Here is a 12336-nt window from a genome sequence, read left to right as displayed (position 1 = left end):
ATATACCATTGATAATGAGATCATTCATAAATGACGTAGAATATTTTTGACGAATTTTAGAACCAACCTCGTAGCGTATTTTGCTAAAACTTATACATGACCGATGTCAACTTCTGAAACTCCTCCCTCTCTCCTAAAATGCAACGTCATTTATGGATGTTCTCTAAATTGTATTAACTTGATGTGTCACCCTTAAACTTGTTGTTGTAGATCGATTATGCGTCATGCAGTACCTGAAAAAAAGGGAAAAGAAAATAGATTAGATCATGTTTGATGCTTGTAAAATAAAAGTATAGTTATTCAAGACATTCGCATAGATCAAATTTATTATCAATACAGTATTGACGATTTCACATTATTATTCATTGTTCTACTCCCGTTGACATTTTTTAGCGACAGATATTTGAACTAAACCCTAAATCATATTGGATGGTTATTAATATTCAATACATGTTCTACTCATGCAACCAACACGCTCACTCAAAAGCCAGAGCCCAAAGCGTACTCGTGTCTTTTGCTGGCCAGTGAACTCCCGGAGCCCCTAATTCAAATTTGATGAATTCAATTTATAGTCAGACTCTGCCGACCGAACGAGGCCACCGAAGGGAAAACTTAAATCTAATTTTCATTAAATTTTCCCCATCCTGTACGGCAACGACGATGACGAGAATGTCATCATTCAGGCGCACAACAATGTTACACCACCGAGTGACATGGTAGCAGCATCCGACAGCTTAGCAATCGATTTCTCATCAGGCCGGATCCACCGGCTTGTAGGCAATGGCAATCTCGAGTCAAAACAAACATCGACGACGACGACGACGCCAGCCAACAACGATGACAATGTCGACTAGTTGTCTAGAGCGGAGGTACTACATAGATCCACAGGCACAGGAAACTGTAGTAGGACACATGAGAATTACGACATCCCCCCCCCCTCCCACTTCTTTATGAAAATCAGCATATAAGCAAGGCACAAACATAACGCATCTTGTGGCTGAATGAAGCACACACTCGATGGCTTCCTCTTTACTAGTTCCACACTCGACTTGGCAGCTTGGCAAACCGTGCCCTCCTCAACTGGTCCATATTTCGCTGTCGATGGCAACAGTGACAACAGCAACAACTGGAACCGGAAGACCGCGACGCATGTTTGATTTCGAGTGGATCCACTTTTCTGTAATAACCGGGAGAGCAGATGGCTTCAGAGGTGTTAGTAGATTTTCAAGGCAGAAGGCGTGCAGTTTGCCACGTTCACCTGGGCATGCCACTGACCAGGTAGTCATGAAAAATTGAGTGGAAAATAGAGGATCCTGCTGAAGTGGGACATTTCAGATTCTGGCGCACGCTGGCAACTGTACAATACCACTTTTAATCAAATCATGACATGGCACCCATTCCAGCAGAAATCTACGGTGGAGAAAGACGAGACGGTGGTGTTGCTGTGGGGGAGAAAGCTGTTGATGGCAAATATTATCAACCGGAAAACGAAAGTGGTACTTCTCAGCGTTGGCATCGTAGTCCGTCGGGGATGCGAACGATCATGCGTGTGTGTATAAGTGTTGGATTCTGCATCGCCCATTGTGTTTCAGTGTGGTAGACGTTGTGATGAAAAGTTACATTCAAACCGCACATTCGCGTTAGGTTTCCATGAGTGTTGAGAAGGATGCGTATCCTTGAAGTACGTCACATTTGATTTTTTCTTTTCTTTTGATGGTGATAAGTTAGTCTCTAGCTTAGAAGTAATGCTTCACACATAGCTGTTTGATTCCTCTACGATGCCCAGGGATGAATCTACCATTGCCACGTCCATCGTCTCCGTTATTGGGAATGGGAAGACTTTGATGATGATGATGATGATGATGATGATGATGATGATGATGATGATGATGATGATGATGATGATGATGATGATGATGATAATGATGATGATTACGGGATGGAATTGATTTTTGGTAGATAAATGGGTCTAGGATTCAACCCACCATTTTTGATTTGTTGGTATGCAAAAATGTCGGTCGGTACATTGTTTTAACGGTGTTCAGATCGAATAGATTGGACCCGATTTATCAAGAGATACGCCACGGATGCACTGGAAAGTTTCAGTGCAGCCATCACTTACTGCTAGATCCGATTTTTGCTTGATTTGTTGCTGCATAGTCAGAAGGTAGGTTCGGAATCTTGCAGACGAGTCTGAATTTACTTTTCAACAGCTCGTGTACATTTTCATCCTGAACGATCTGTTCACTTACATCTTCTGCCACTTGCTGTTGATTCACTCCAAAAAGTCAGTTCAGGAGTTTGTTAAGTTCAAAGCACATGTATCATCAGTACCTCTTGTAAATCAGGTAAACGGTGTCCATTTGAGAAGAGAACCATTAGCGTGCTTACCAATATTTACGGAATAAGATCCAAGTCCTTCAAATGACAAGTTCTTCCAGATTGAAGACAATAGTGTCAAAAACCGATAGCATCGTGAAGCTGATCGACTCCACATAGTATATAAATTCATGCGTTGGTATCGAAAGGTCTAAATTAATAACTGTGGAAGTGCATTTAGAACACTAAGCTGAGAGCACGCAATACGCTAATATGCGCTAAGCAATAATCTTGGAAATGCGAATAAGAAGATGATAAAAGGTAGATGATAAAAGGTAGATGATAAAAGGTAGATCATAAAAGTTCAAAAGAGCAAAAGATTGAAAAACAAAAACAAAAGGAAAAAGCTGTCCTTAGACTTTTATTCCTTTTGACTCTATGTCTTTCAATCTTATGTCTTTCTACTTTTTGTACCATAACCTCAAGTTCTTATAAGCTACGAGTTAAAATTACTGAAATTTCGAGCTAAAAGATGCGTTAAAGATTACTGACGAACTATCGAACTTTGAAATATTTCTATGACCCCAGATTAAAAAAAAAAGCTCTAAAATTTTCATGAATTCTATATCATGAACTATATATGAACTATCAAAAGAAGTCTGATGGAAAGCTTTTAAATAAATTCACATGATATTTTCAAGGAAACATTGAGAAGAGACTTTTGGTAAAATTTCAGGGAATTTTAGATGAATTTTAAGGAAAATTCCATGATAGTTCGATGTAGAATTCAAAAGGATTTATAGTGAGCAATTTAATCGAATTGTTTTACTATTTTCAGTGGAACTCTGAGAAGGCCTATAAGCTTATTTCATGACAAAACCCGAAGAAATTTTCTTAGATCTTCAATCGAAAATAATTCAAAAGAAAAATCAAAGATGAACTCTAAATATATTTACAAAGAATTTCTTGCATGACAATTCTGAGAAGAATTCGAATAAGCATTCAAAGTTGATCTTGAGTAGATTTCCAAAGAGATTACGACAGGAATCCCAAGGCATTTCTCTCAGTTCGTTCTTACGACGAGTATTTAGATTCAGCTTCACACATGGCAGTGCAAAACCATCTATGGGTGAAGAAAATTTCGTAAAAGCACTGGACGCGGATCCCGTGCAGATGATCACTGCATATTGCATAGCGGAGGAAAACGCTACGTTCATCAAATTCAAATAAAAAGAATCGATGCTTCTTTAAAAAAAAAACTACTAAAATGATAAAATCTCAAAAACACCAAAATATAACTCTCTCAAATTTTGATATTTTGTTTATCGAATGTTGCTTAATTTTTGTTGAAATTTTAGGTAGCGACTGTTTGCGCCTTGGGGGGATATTAAAGTTCAAACATTGTTGTATTTTTTTGGTTTTTCAACAATATCTTTAAAATTCGAAGCTTAGACCAGTATGTTTCTTCACAAAAGTTATTTATTTTATGCATTTGTATAAGAGAAAAATATAGTATTCTATGGTTGTCAGCAAAAAAACCGAAACAGAATGAAAAAAAAAACATATTTTCGACATTTTTTTTAACTCTATATAACTCGGAATAAGTAGGCTGTGGAAATTTTACGTCTTAAAAATAGTTGTTTATTTTGTAAAAGTAAACAACTTTGCCCAAGACATCATGCCTCCAAAACGTCAGATAAAGCAATTAAATTGTGGTTCCATCTTTGCGGAAGAGTTTTGGACTATTTGTTTATGTCAATAGATGGTTCTTATTATGATGAGAAACATTACCCGAGACACCAAGTCGCGGAAAAGCTTCGTTTCGAAATTGTTAATTTTGCTTTGCTAGATTGCATTTCTGACCCAGTGTGCAGTGGAGAGCATCGCTGAAACAGCAGCCACCTGTTTTCAAGTTCAAGAATGCTGCGTATTACCACTATAAATTCGGTAAAGTTGACTGTACAGAGAAGGAGCGGATAGAGGACGGGCGCTGTTGAAGGAAAAACAATTGAAAAAAGCAAGGGAGCGGAGGGCATGGCAGAAAGTGGAAGCTAAACTCAATTTACCTCTCAGGAAGAGTAAGAAGCACTCATAAACAATGTTTCTCAGTATTATTTTATTGTAATTATAACAATATTGACTGGTTCTCGGCTCAGCGCCTTAACAAATAAAGTAAATAAAAAAAAGCATTTTCCGCTCCTTTTAGGCTTCTCAAGCGGATGGTACTTCTTGGGAATTCCCGGAGATCGAGAGAATCTTTTATCTAGTGAATCTATATCATCCGAATGTATTTTTTTTTTTAATTTCTTAAGGACGGTCATGAATTCTCCTAGAAATATCTTCCGACTTCCCAACTCTACCGGAATTTTTTCCTATTTTCACCGCAAACATCTTCCAACTTTCTTCAATAACTATTTCCCTTTGTTATTTCTTCTGGAAAATCCTTCTCGGTAGTTTCTTTCAATTTTCTGACAACTTCTCCAGGAAGATTATTTCGATTTCTCTTTGATGTGTTTCCCGGTATGGTCCAGAAACATTTTTTTCTGAATGTCGGCTCTGAATGCTCCCGAATACTCTTCTAGCTTATCCCGACCTTTGCTGCTTTGTGTTTCAGGCGGGTGTATAGTTCTGTCACCGTTCCAAATGTTCTTGCGATAATGTCCATGTCGTCCGCAAAGCACACAAATTGACCGGATTTCGTAAAAATCGTACCCCGGCTGTTGAGCCCGGCTCGTCGCATTACACCTTCAGACCGATGTTGAAGAGTAGGCATGAAAGTCCGTCACCTTGTCGCAGTCCCCGGCGAGATTCGAATGAACTAGATAGTTCACCCGAAACCCTTACGCAGTTTTGCAACACCGTCCATCGTTGCTTTGATCAGTCTGATCAGCTTCCCAGGAAAGTCGTTCTCGTCCATGATTTTCCATAGCTCTGTGTGGTCGGTACTGTCGTATGCCGCCTTAAAGTCGATGAAAAAATGATACGTTTGGACCTGGTATTCACAGCATTTCTGGTGGATTTGCCGTTGTCGATCGGCCGTCGATGAAGCCGGCTTGATAACTTCCCACGAACTCGGTCATTTTAGGTGATAAACGACGGAAGATGATCTGGGATAGCACTTTGTAGACGGCATTCAAAATGGTCATCGCTCTCAAGTTCTCACATTCCAAATGGTCGCCTTTCTTGTGAATGGGGCAGTTTACCCCCTTCTTCCACTCCTCCGGTAGCTGTTCTGTTTCCCTGATCCTGTTGCAGGCAGGCGGCTAACTTTTCTGGGCCCATCTTGATGAGTTCGGGTGTTATACCATCCTTACCAGCTGCTTTGTTGTTTTTAAGCTGTTGAATGGCATCCTTTACTTCCCTCAGCGTGGGAGTTGGATCAGTTCCGTCCTCTGCTGCACTGACGTAGTCGTTTCCTCCATTGCGCTGGTCGCCCGTGCCTACGTTCTCCTCGCCAATCAGGTGCGCATCGAAGTGCTGCTTCCACCGTTCAATCACCTTACGTCCGTCCGTCAAGAAGCTCCCGTCCTTATCCTTGCACATTTCGGCTCGCTGCACGAAGCCGTTGCGGGATGCGTTGAGCTTTTGGTAGAACTTCCGTGTTTCTTGGGAACGGCACACCAGTTCCATTTCGTCGCACTCCACTTCTTCCAGGCGGCGTTTTTTCTCCCGAAAGATGCGGGTCTGCTGTTTCCGCTTCTGTTTATACCGTTCCACGTTCTGTCGGGTTCCATGCTGGCTTTAACTGGGGGCGCTGTTACCGAATGTATTTTTTTCCTTGATTTGTTTTCCACCGATCTTGTTTTCCGTGCTGAGCACCAATGCTACCGACGCCAGGCAAGCAGCTCCCACACCTGGACCCTACCTATCAACCCATCAACTCATGAACCGGGGACCAACGGCTTTTTACTTCCCTTCCGAAAGAAGGCGTGATCAGAGATATTATGCCTCAGAACTTCCCGGCGGCACCGACTGGAATTGAACTCAGGCCTGCTGGGGTGAGAGGTAATCACGTTTACCACTACACCACCGGCGCCGCTAACTTACCGAATGTACACGAGCGTATGAGACGATGAGCAGAGGGCCTCGTCATCAGTTTCCTCCTCTTTTCGCTCCTAACCGTCTTGCAGATAAAACGTGCTTCAGTATCCAGAAACACGCAAAATACCGGGCAGTGTCTGTTTAGCATTTTCAATAACACGCAAGGCGTAGCGCTTCAACTCAGTGTAGATGAATTGCGTTCATTTTGAATATCTTCGCTGGATGCGCGAGCGAAACGAACAAGTGAGTTCATTATAAATCATCGAATACGCGTTTGTTGGTAGTCACCAGTGTTTGATTATCCAACCCAAAATTTCAAAAATCAGAAGCGATCCTCAAAAGCAAAATAATCAAGGTTATTTCTGGCAAAATGATTCTTTTGAATATTGTTGACCCCAGAGTCTAACACCTCGATATTATCATCAATTCAGGTTGAGGTAAAAATTTCACATTGATGCGTGTGTAAAAATCAACAAGACACGTTCTTCAGCGCTTTATTTGTGTAAAATGAAAATAATCATCAAAATCACCAAGATGAAGACGAATATTTAAATTGACAACAACACAGACGATACTGAACATCCAGCCACGAAAGAACAAACAAATGTTGACATCGATACTCAGAGGTTGCTTTGATCAAGAGAATGTTTTTACGTCAAAATTCAAATTCATGCAGGCCGGCAGGTGGTCTCTCCGTTAAGGTTGTCTTCATTATCAGCTAAGTTTAGTGTAGACGGAATAATTTTTAACAGAAATAATACCGAGGATTTCAACCATTTACATATTCAGACCGTCTTTCCAGTGACATCCAAAGGTAATTTCTTTCGAGTTTTCTCAGATGTTTTTTTTTTGTTTTCTCTGGAAGTATCTCCAAACTTCCCCAAATTATATTTCCTACTAAACGGCGCCGGTGGTGTAGTGGTAAGCGTGATTACCTCTCACCCCAGCAGGCCTGGGTTCAATCCCAGTCGGCGCCACCGGCATGTTCTGAGGCATAACATCTCTGATCACGGCTTCCTTCGGATGGGAAGTAAAGCCGTTGGTCCCCGGTTCATGAGTTGATGGGTCGATAGGTAGGGTCCAGGTGTGGGAGCTGCCTTCCTGGCACGTCGGTAGCATTGATGCTCAGCACGGAAAACAAGATCGACGGAAAAAACAAACCAAAGGAAAAAAATATATATATTTCCTACTAACACTGGATGTTTCTCTCGAGGTTCTTCTGGCTTCTGACCTCCCAAGAAGTTCTTCTGGCTATCTGACCTCCCGGGAGTTTCTTATCACTTCCCTCCAAATATTAGTCTGACTTCCCGTGGAGCAATCTCACGACATTTTCCAGAAGACTTTCTGGCTTCTCTTGGGAGTGTTTTCTGACCTTTCACGGCGGGTTCTTCTTCTTTCTGCTTCTGCTTTCCGCTGGAAGTAGGTATCTTTTGTCTTTCTTCGGAAGTTTATAAGATCTCTCACAGATGGTGTTTCGTCTTGTCCCGGAAATGTTTTCTAACTTCCCACAGAAGATTAAAAGTTTATATCGGTTTCTCCCGGAATCATAAATTAAATTTCCCGGAAATGTATCTGGTGTGGTTTGATCTTTTCTATTTAGTGAAAATGTGTATGTATTTAGCATACCTTTTCTATAAATAATCCGTTTCCTGGTATTGAATAATTATATTTAATTGTTTATAAGGCTTCGATCATTTAACGCTAGAGTCCTAGCATGGTCTTTTCGACCCAAACGAGATAGGAATCATCGGATCGCGGATATCCTTTTGCCAACAGCTTAAGTTCAGACGGATCAGAGGTGCATGTCCAAGTTCAAAAGCGGGAGCATAATTTTGGAGTAATTGGAGTATAAAAATGCATTTCTCAGAATTGTATGTCATTCCAAGTGGTCGCGGTTACCGATGCAAGGGGCACTATCGTGGCTCCGGGCTGTGAGTCATTTACGTTTGCGCGTTTACTTCACATGGGAACGGTGGAAGAAACATGATCCTGTGAGCTGTGTATATGCTTTGATGAGAGCAGGCCATGGGCCTTCTAGATTGAGTGATAATTGTTGATGTACGTTATGAGTTTTATAAAGAGGATTGATGAAATTAAATAGGGAACAACAAATAGGTCTACGACAAATAGGAATCTAGAGCTACACTTTAAACTTTAAACTGTATTCCATTGGAAAAAAAAGTCCTTAGCAATAGTTCATTACAAAAAAATCCGGACACATTAAAATCTCTGCCATTATGGCATTTTTTATGCATTTTTTTTTTTAACTTTCCTGAATCAAGCTAAGAGTGTAAGGAGTTCATTCCGATTCGATCCTGTACGCTCAAAACGAAAATCCCGGTTAATCCACTCCTTGAAGTTTTCGATCAAATTTCTGGGCAGGAATTTTATACCTCGGTTGACCGGAAAAGTGCCTCGGAACAATGTAAAATCAAAAAGAAGCCAAAGGGGCTTATTACGGATGTCACTTCACGGTGAAAACTTGTCACTTGTCGCCACGGTGAAGTGATGCCCATTTGATTTGTACGGTAATCACGGCTCTTATTCTGAGTATCACTTCCTTATTACCGTATAGTGAAACCCGTAATAAGGCCCAAAATTCCCCAAAAAGTTCATTGTGTGGCAAGTAATCTGCAGTTGTGGGCTGAAAAGCGAAACTTTCGTTACTTCTGGGACCATGAACCAGCAAATTATCCAAGAGAAGTACCGGCGGAAGAGACTGCCTTTTCTGGAGTAGCATGAGGTGGATTACCTATTTTGGCCGAACTGCTAGTACTCAAATTCCACCAAACAGTGGTACAGCGAAAATGGCTTCATAGTGGTTCCCGAGGAGATGAATCCGGCCAATACTCTGGAACTAAGGCCAATTGAAGAATACTAGTGAAGCTTCTTCTTATTCTTCGCATTTCAAGCTTATTGCATATCGCATATTATTGCGTGCTTTCAACTTAGTGTTCTAGATGTACTCCCACAGTTATTAACTGAGAGCTTTCGATGCCTGTACCATTTCTGCATTAGTATAATTGTGTGCCAAGTACAATCATTCTCTATGCCCAGGGAAGTCGAAAAAAATTTCCAACCCGAAAAATTCCTAGACCGGATCGGAAATCGAACCCAGCCACCTCCAGCATGGTCTTGCTTTGTAGCTGCGCCTTTACCAACTGAGCTAAGAGAGGTCCCATACTAGTGAAGCACATACTTAAATACTATTGTGAAGCTCATACTGAAGAAAAAGGTGGAACTGCAATTGACCTTAAGGATTTGTAGCGGAAATGGAATTTGGCAGCCAAACAAGTGGGAACAAGACTCGTGCAAAAGATGATGGGCTGTGTACGAAAAAAAGTTCGAGCAATGGCCTTTGGTAAGAAGGAAGACTGAAACAATGGTCTTGAAATAAGCATAATACCTACTAAGCTGTTACATTGAACTATGAAAAATAAAACGCATTTTTAAACCCCAACAGGATTTTCGTGACCAGATTTTTTCGTGTTCAAACTTTATGAATCTCATTGGAAAAGTTTTAAGGAATTCCTGATGATCATTTTTTTTAATTCTGAGAGCATCGCAATGGAATTCAGAGCAAAACTTAAAGTAGCATTTCATTGGAAAAGGTCCTTAGTACATCGATCGATGCTCTTCAACAACTTTCTATTCGGATCGTCACGATCATGATAAGCCATATTCGGCGATTTTCACAACACAGTTCGATGGAAGAAGCTAGTTTTTAATAGCTAATTTGGAAAATAAAACAGCAAGAAATGGCTTTGTGTGTCAAACGAAAGCGTCAATGTAGTAGTAAATGTGCACGTAGGATGTTTTGCATTATTCGAGTTTGAATTAAATTGTTTATAATTGTTCTGAGGAGAAATTCAAGACAATTCTGAGCAAAATTCAAACTGCTACTACTACTACGTACTAACATTTATTCCATGGGAATCCAGAGAGATGAGCATCAGAATTACCTTGCTGAAACGAATTGACCCTGAAACATTTAACACTGACTTAAAACTGAAGGGTTAAGTGACTGCTAATCGATTCAACTGGTTTGAAAGGACGAAATTTTCAAAGTTTAGTAGCATACAAAATTTTCAAGACGGATTTTCATAAAAATAATAAAATGTTCAAGAACTTTCCATATAAATCCTGAATATATTCCATCAACCTTATACTATATAACCGATGGAATGATCTATTTGACATGCGAATCTAATTCGGTGTAATATTCAACAACTTTTTGAGCCAAAAACATGTCCTGCCATTCAGTTAAAGCCTTTACGGCCAATCCACGGTCACCTCCTTCATCCCTGAACAATTCCTCCACTTTAACTTTCATCGATACACACTACCACATGTGCATGGTGCCAGACCGAATGATGCGAGACGATGAAGATGAAGCTGGGCTGTGATGTGACTGCTAATGTTGGAAATCCTCCGACCGCCGCTGACGACGACGTTGCGATGGACCGAAAAAGGCGTGCAGAAGCGTGTGCCGAAAACGAGAAGAATATTCATGATCTGTATCGCTTCCTCGACGCTACAAATTGGGGGTAAGTTGGAACCGGGTGGGATTGCTAATAGAACATTAGACCAAAACGTGATGGATATCGGAAAGGAGTGTGTTACTTTCGTGGGTTGCACACATACACACACACATACATACTCATCCGGTCGCTCTTTGGGGAAAACTGATGTCTACTCGGAAACGGAAACGTTACATCATTTCAAAGGACTGCTTTGCATTTTTCCCCGCCGGAAACATTGAAGAGACGGGATCTCATCAGTGTCGAAATTCGACAAGTTTTTGGGACATCTAATTTACCAGCCGGATGTCACCGAAATGGGAGTTAATAAATTCGACGATAGTTTAATGGGGTATAATGGATTTCTATGCTTGGATCTATCATCATCATCGCTGCAGCTGCAGCCGGTGTCGACCATTATGTCGGCTTAATGAACCGCACTTTAGAGGACATTTCCGGAGATACTCCCTGGGGACCTCAACCGGCAGGCAATTTTACGGGCCCAATGTTCGGTGGTTTAGGACACAACCACAACGACAACTACTACTCCGGGTATGTTGAACGAATTTATTCGCCTCTAATTAAAATGGGCAAATATAAAACCAAAGTTTGCTGACTGAGCGCCGGGATTGACCTGCTCTGGACATCGACCACTAAAATTAAAATAGTTACAGTTATCGTAAATTTGAACGAATGGCCACTCTCTGGTACGCTGAGAGTGTGGGTGGGCCAGAATGCATGTTGCGTTCATCGTTCCATCCACCCTCCACATCTCTCGACTGTCAGATGGTTAGGAGTGATGTGATTTACTGGGGCACTCCACTAACGACGATTGCTCGGGTCCTCCTAGTGGGGGTCAAATCAAAAGTGCGGTCGTAAAGCGACAATGAATGTCAGCCGGCCACCCCGGGTCAGTGCAGGAAATCGGCAGCGCAGCCATTGTGCACCATACGTTGTTGTGTTTGGCTTTGGTTTTGAAGTACAATTATGGGAAATGCCTTCCAGTAGGACTCGTGCCGGATCGTTCAATCCAAAAACCCTAACAAATAGTAGCTGGTGCTACGCAGAGCACCAGTCAGCACTTCTGGTGACCGACATCATGGCCATTTGCTGAGTCAAGCTATTGCGGGGAAATGGAAACTCGAATTTGATATGTTGTGATTGTGCTTCGGAAAATTAATCATAAATTATTGAAGTCGCTCTCAGGCAGCATATTCAATGGGAGCGAGAGTCAGAGGCGCCCCGGCAAAGCTGGTTAATAATGAATGAAAATTTGATGGATTCTGCACAGATGAGGCCTTGGTGGGTTGTTTGCTACAAAGTTTTGCGGATTAGTCGAGGATTTTCGATGGAAATCATCGGTGTTGGGATTCAGTTAGGGTTTGAAAATTGCTCGCAGGCGAGAGACTTGTCTCTATGTACTCTTGATTAACGGGAATATACTTGGTTTGAGTAG

General features: G+C 41.3%; 1 protein-coding gene across 1 annotated transcript; it reads right to left on the bottom strand.

The window, feature by feature from the left end:
- Window positions 1-1736: 1736 nt before the first annotated feature.
- LOC135707305 (transcription factor Ken 2-like) lies at window positions 1737-5949 on the bottom strand. The gene is made up of 2 exons (XM_065229107.1): window positions 5523-5949; window positions 1737-1969 (listed from the first exon to the last, which is right to left on the bottom strand). Exons 1-2 carry the CDS (start codon window positions 5947-5949, stop codon window positions 1737-1739), a joined length of 660 nt encoding a protein of 219 aa, XP_065085179.1.
- Between the last annotated feature and the right edge of the window lie 6387 nt (window positions 5950-12336).

This window comes from Ochlerotatus camptorhynchus, unplaced genomic scaffold (genome assembly GCF_037179485.1).
Source record: "Ochlerotatus camptorhynchus isolate MF236.1 unplaced genomic scaffold, CSIRO-AGI_Acam_v1.1 ptg000307l, whole genome shotgun sequence".
Lineage (NCBI taxonomy): Eukaryota > Metazoa > Arthropoda > Insecta > Diptera > Culicidae > Ochlerotatus > Ochlerotatus camptorhynchus.
The sequence above is the reverse complement of the archived record's forward strand: the minus strand, read 5'-3'. Positions and strand labels throughout refer to the sequence as shown.

Coding starts and splice junctions, on each gene's coding strand:
- LOC135707305 (XM_065229107.1), bottom strand. CDS start 5,949: ATGGAACTGGTGTGCCGTTCCCAAGAAACACGGAAGTTCTACCAAAAG. Junction 1,970..5,522: donor CGGAGGAGTGGAAGAAGGGG/GTAAACTGCCCC, acceptor GTTGAATCCTAG/ACCCATTTATCTACCAAAAA.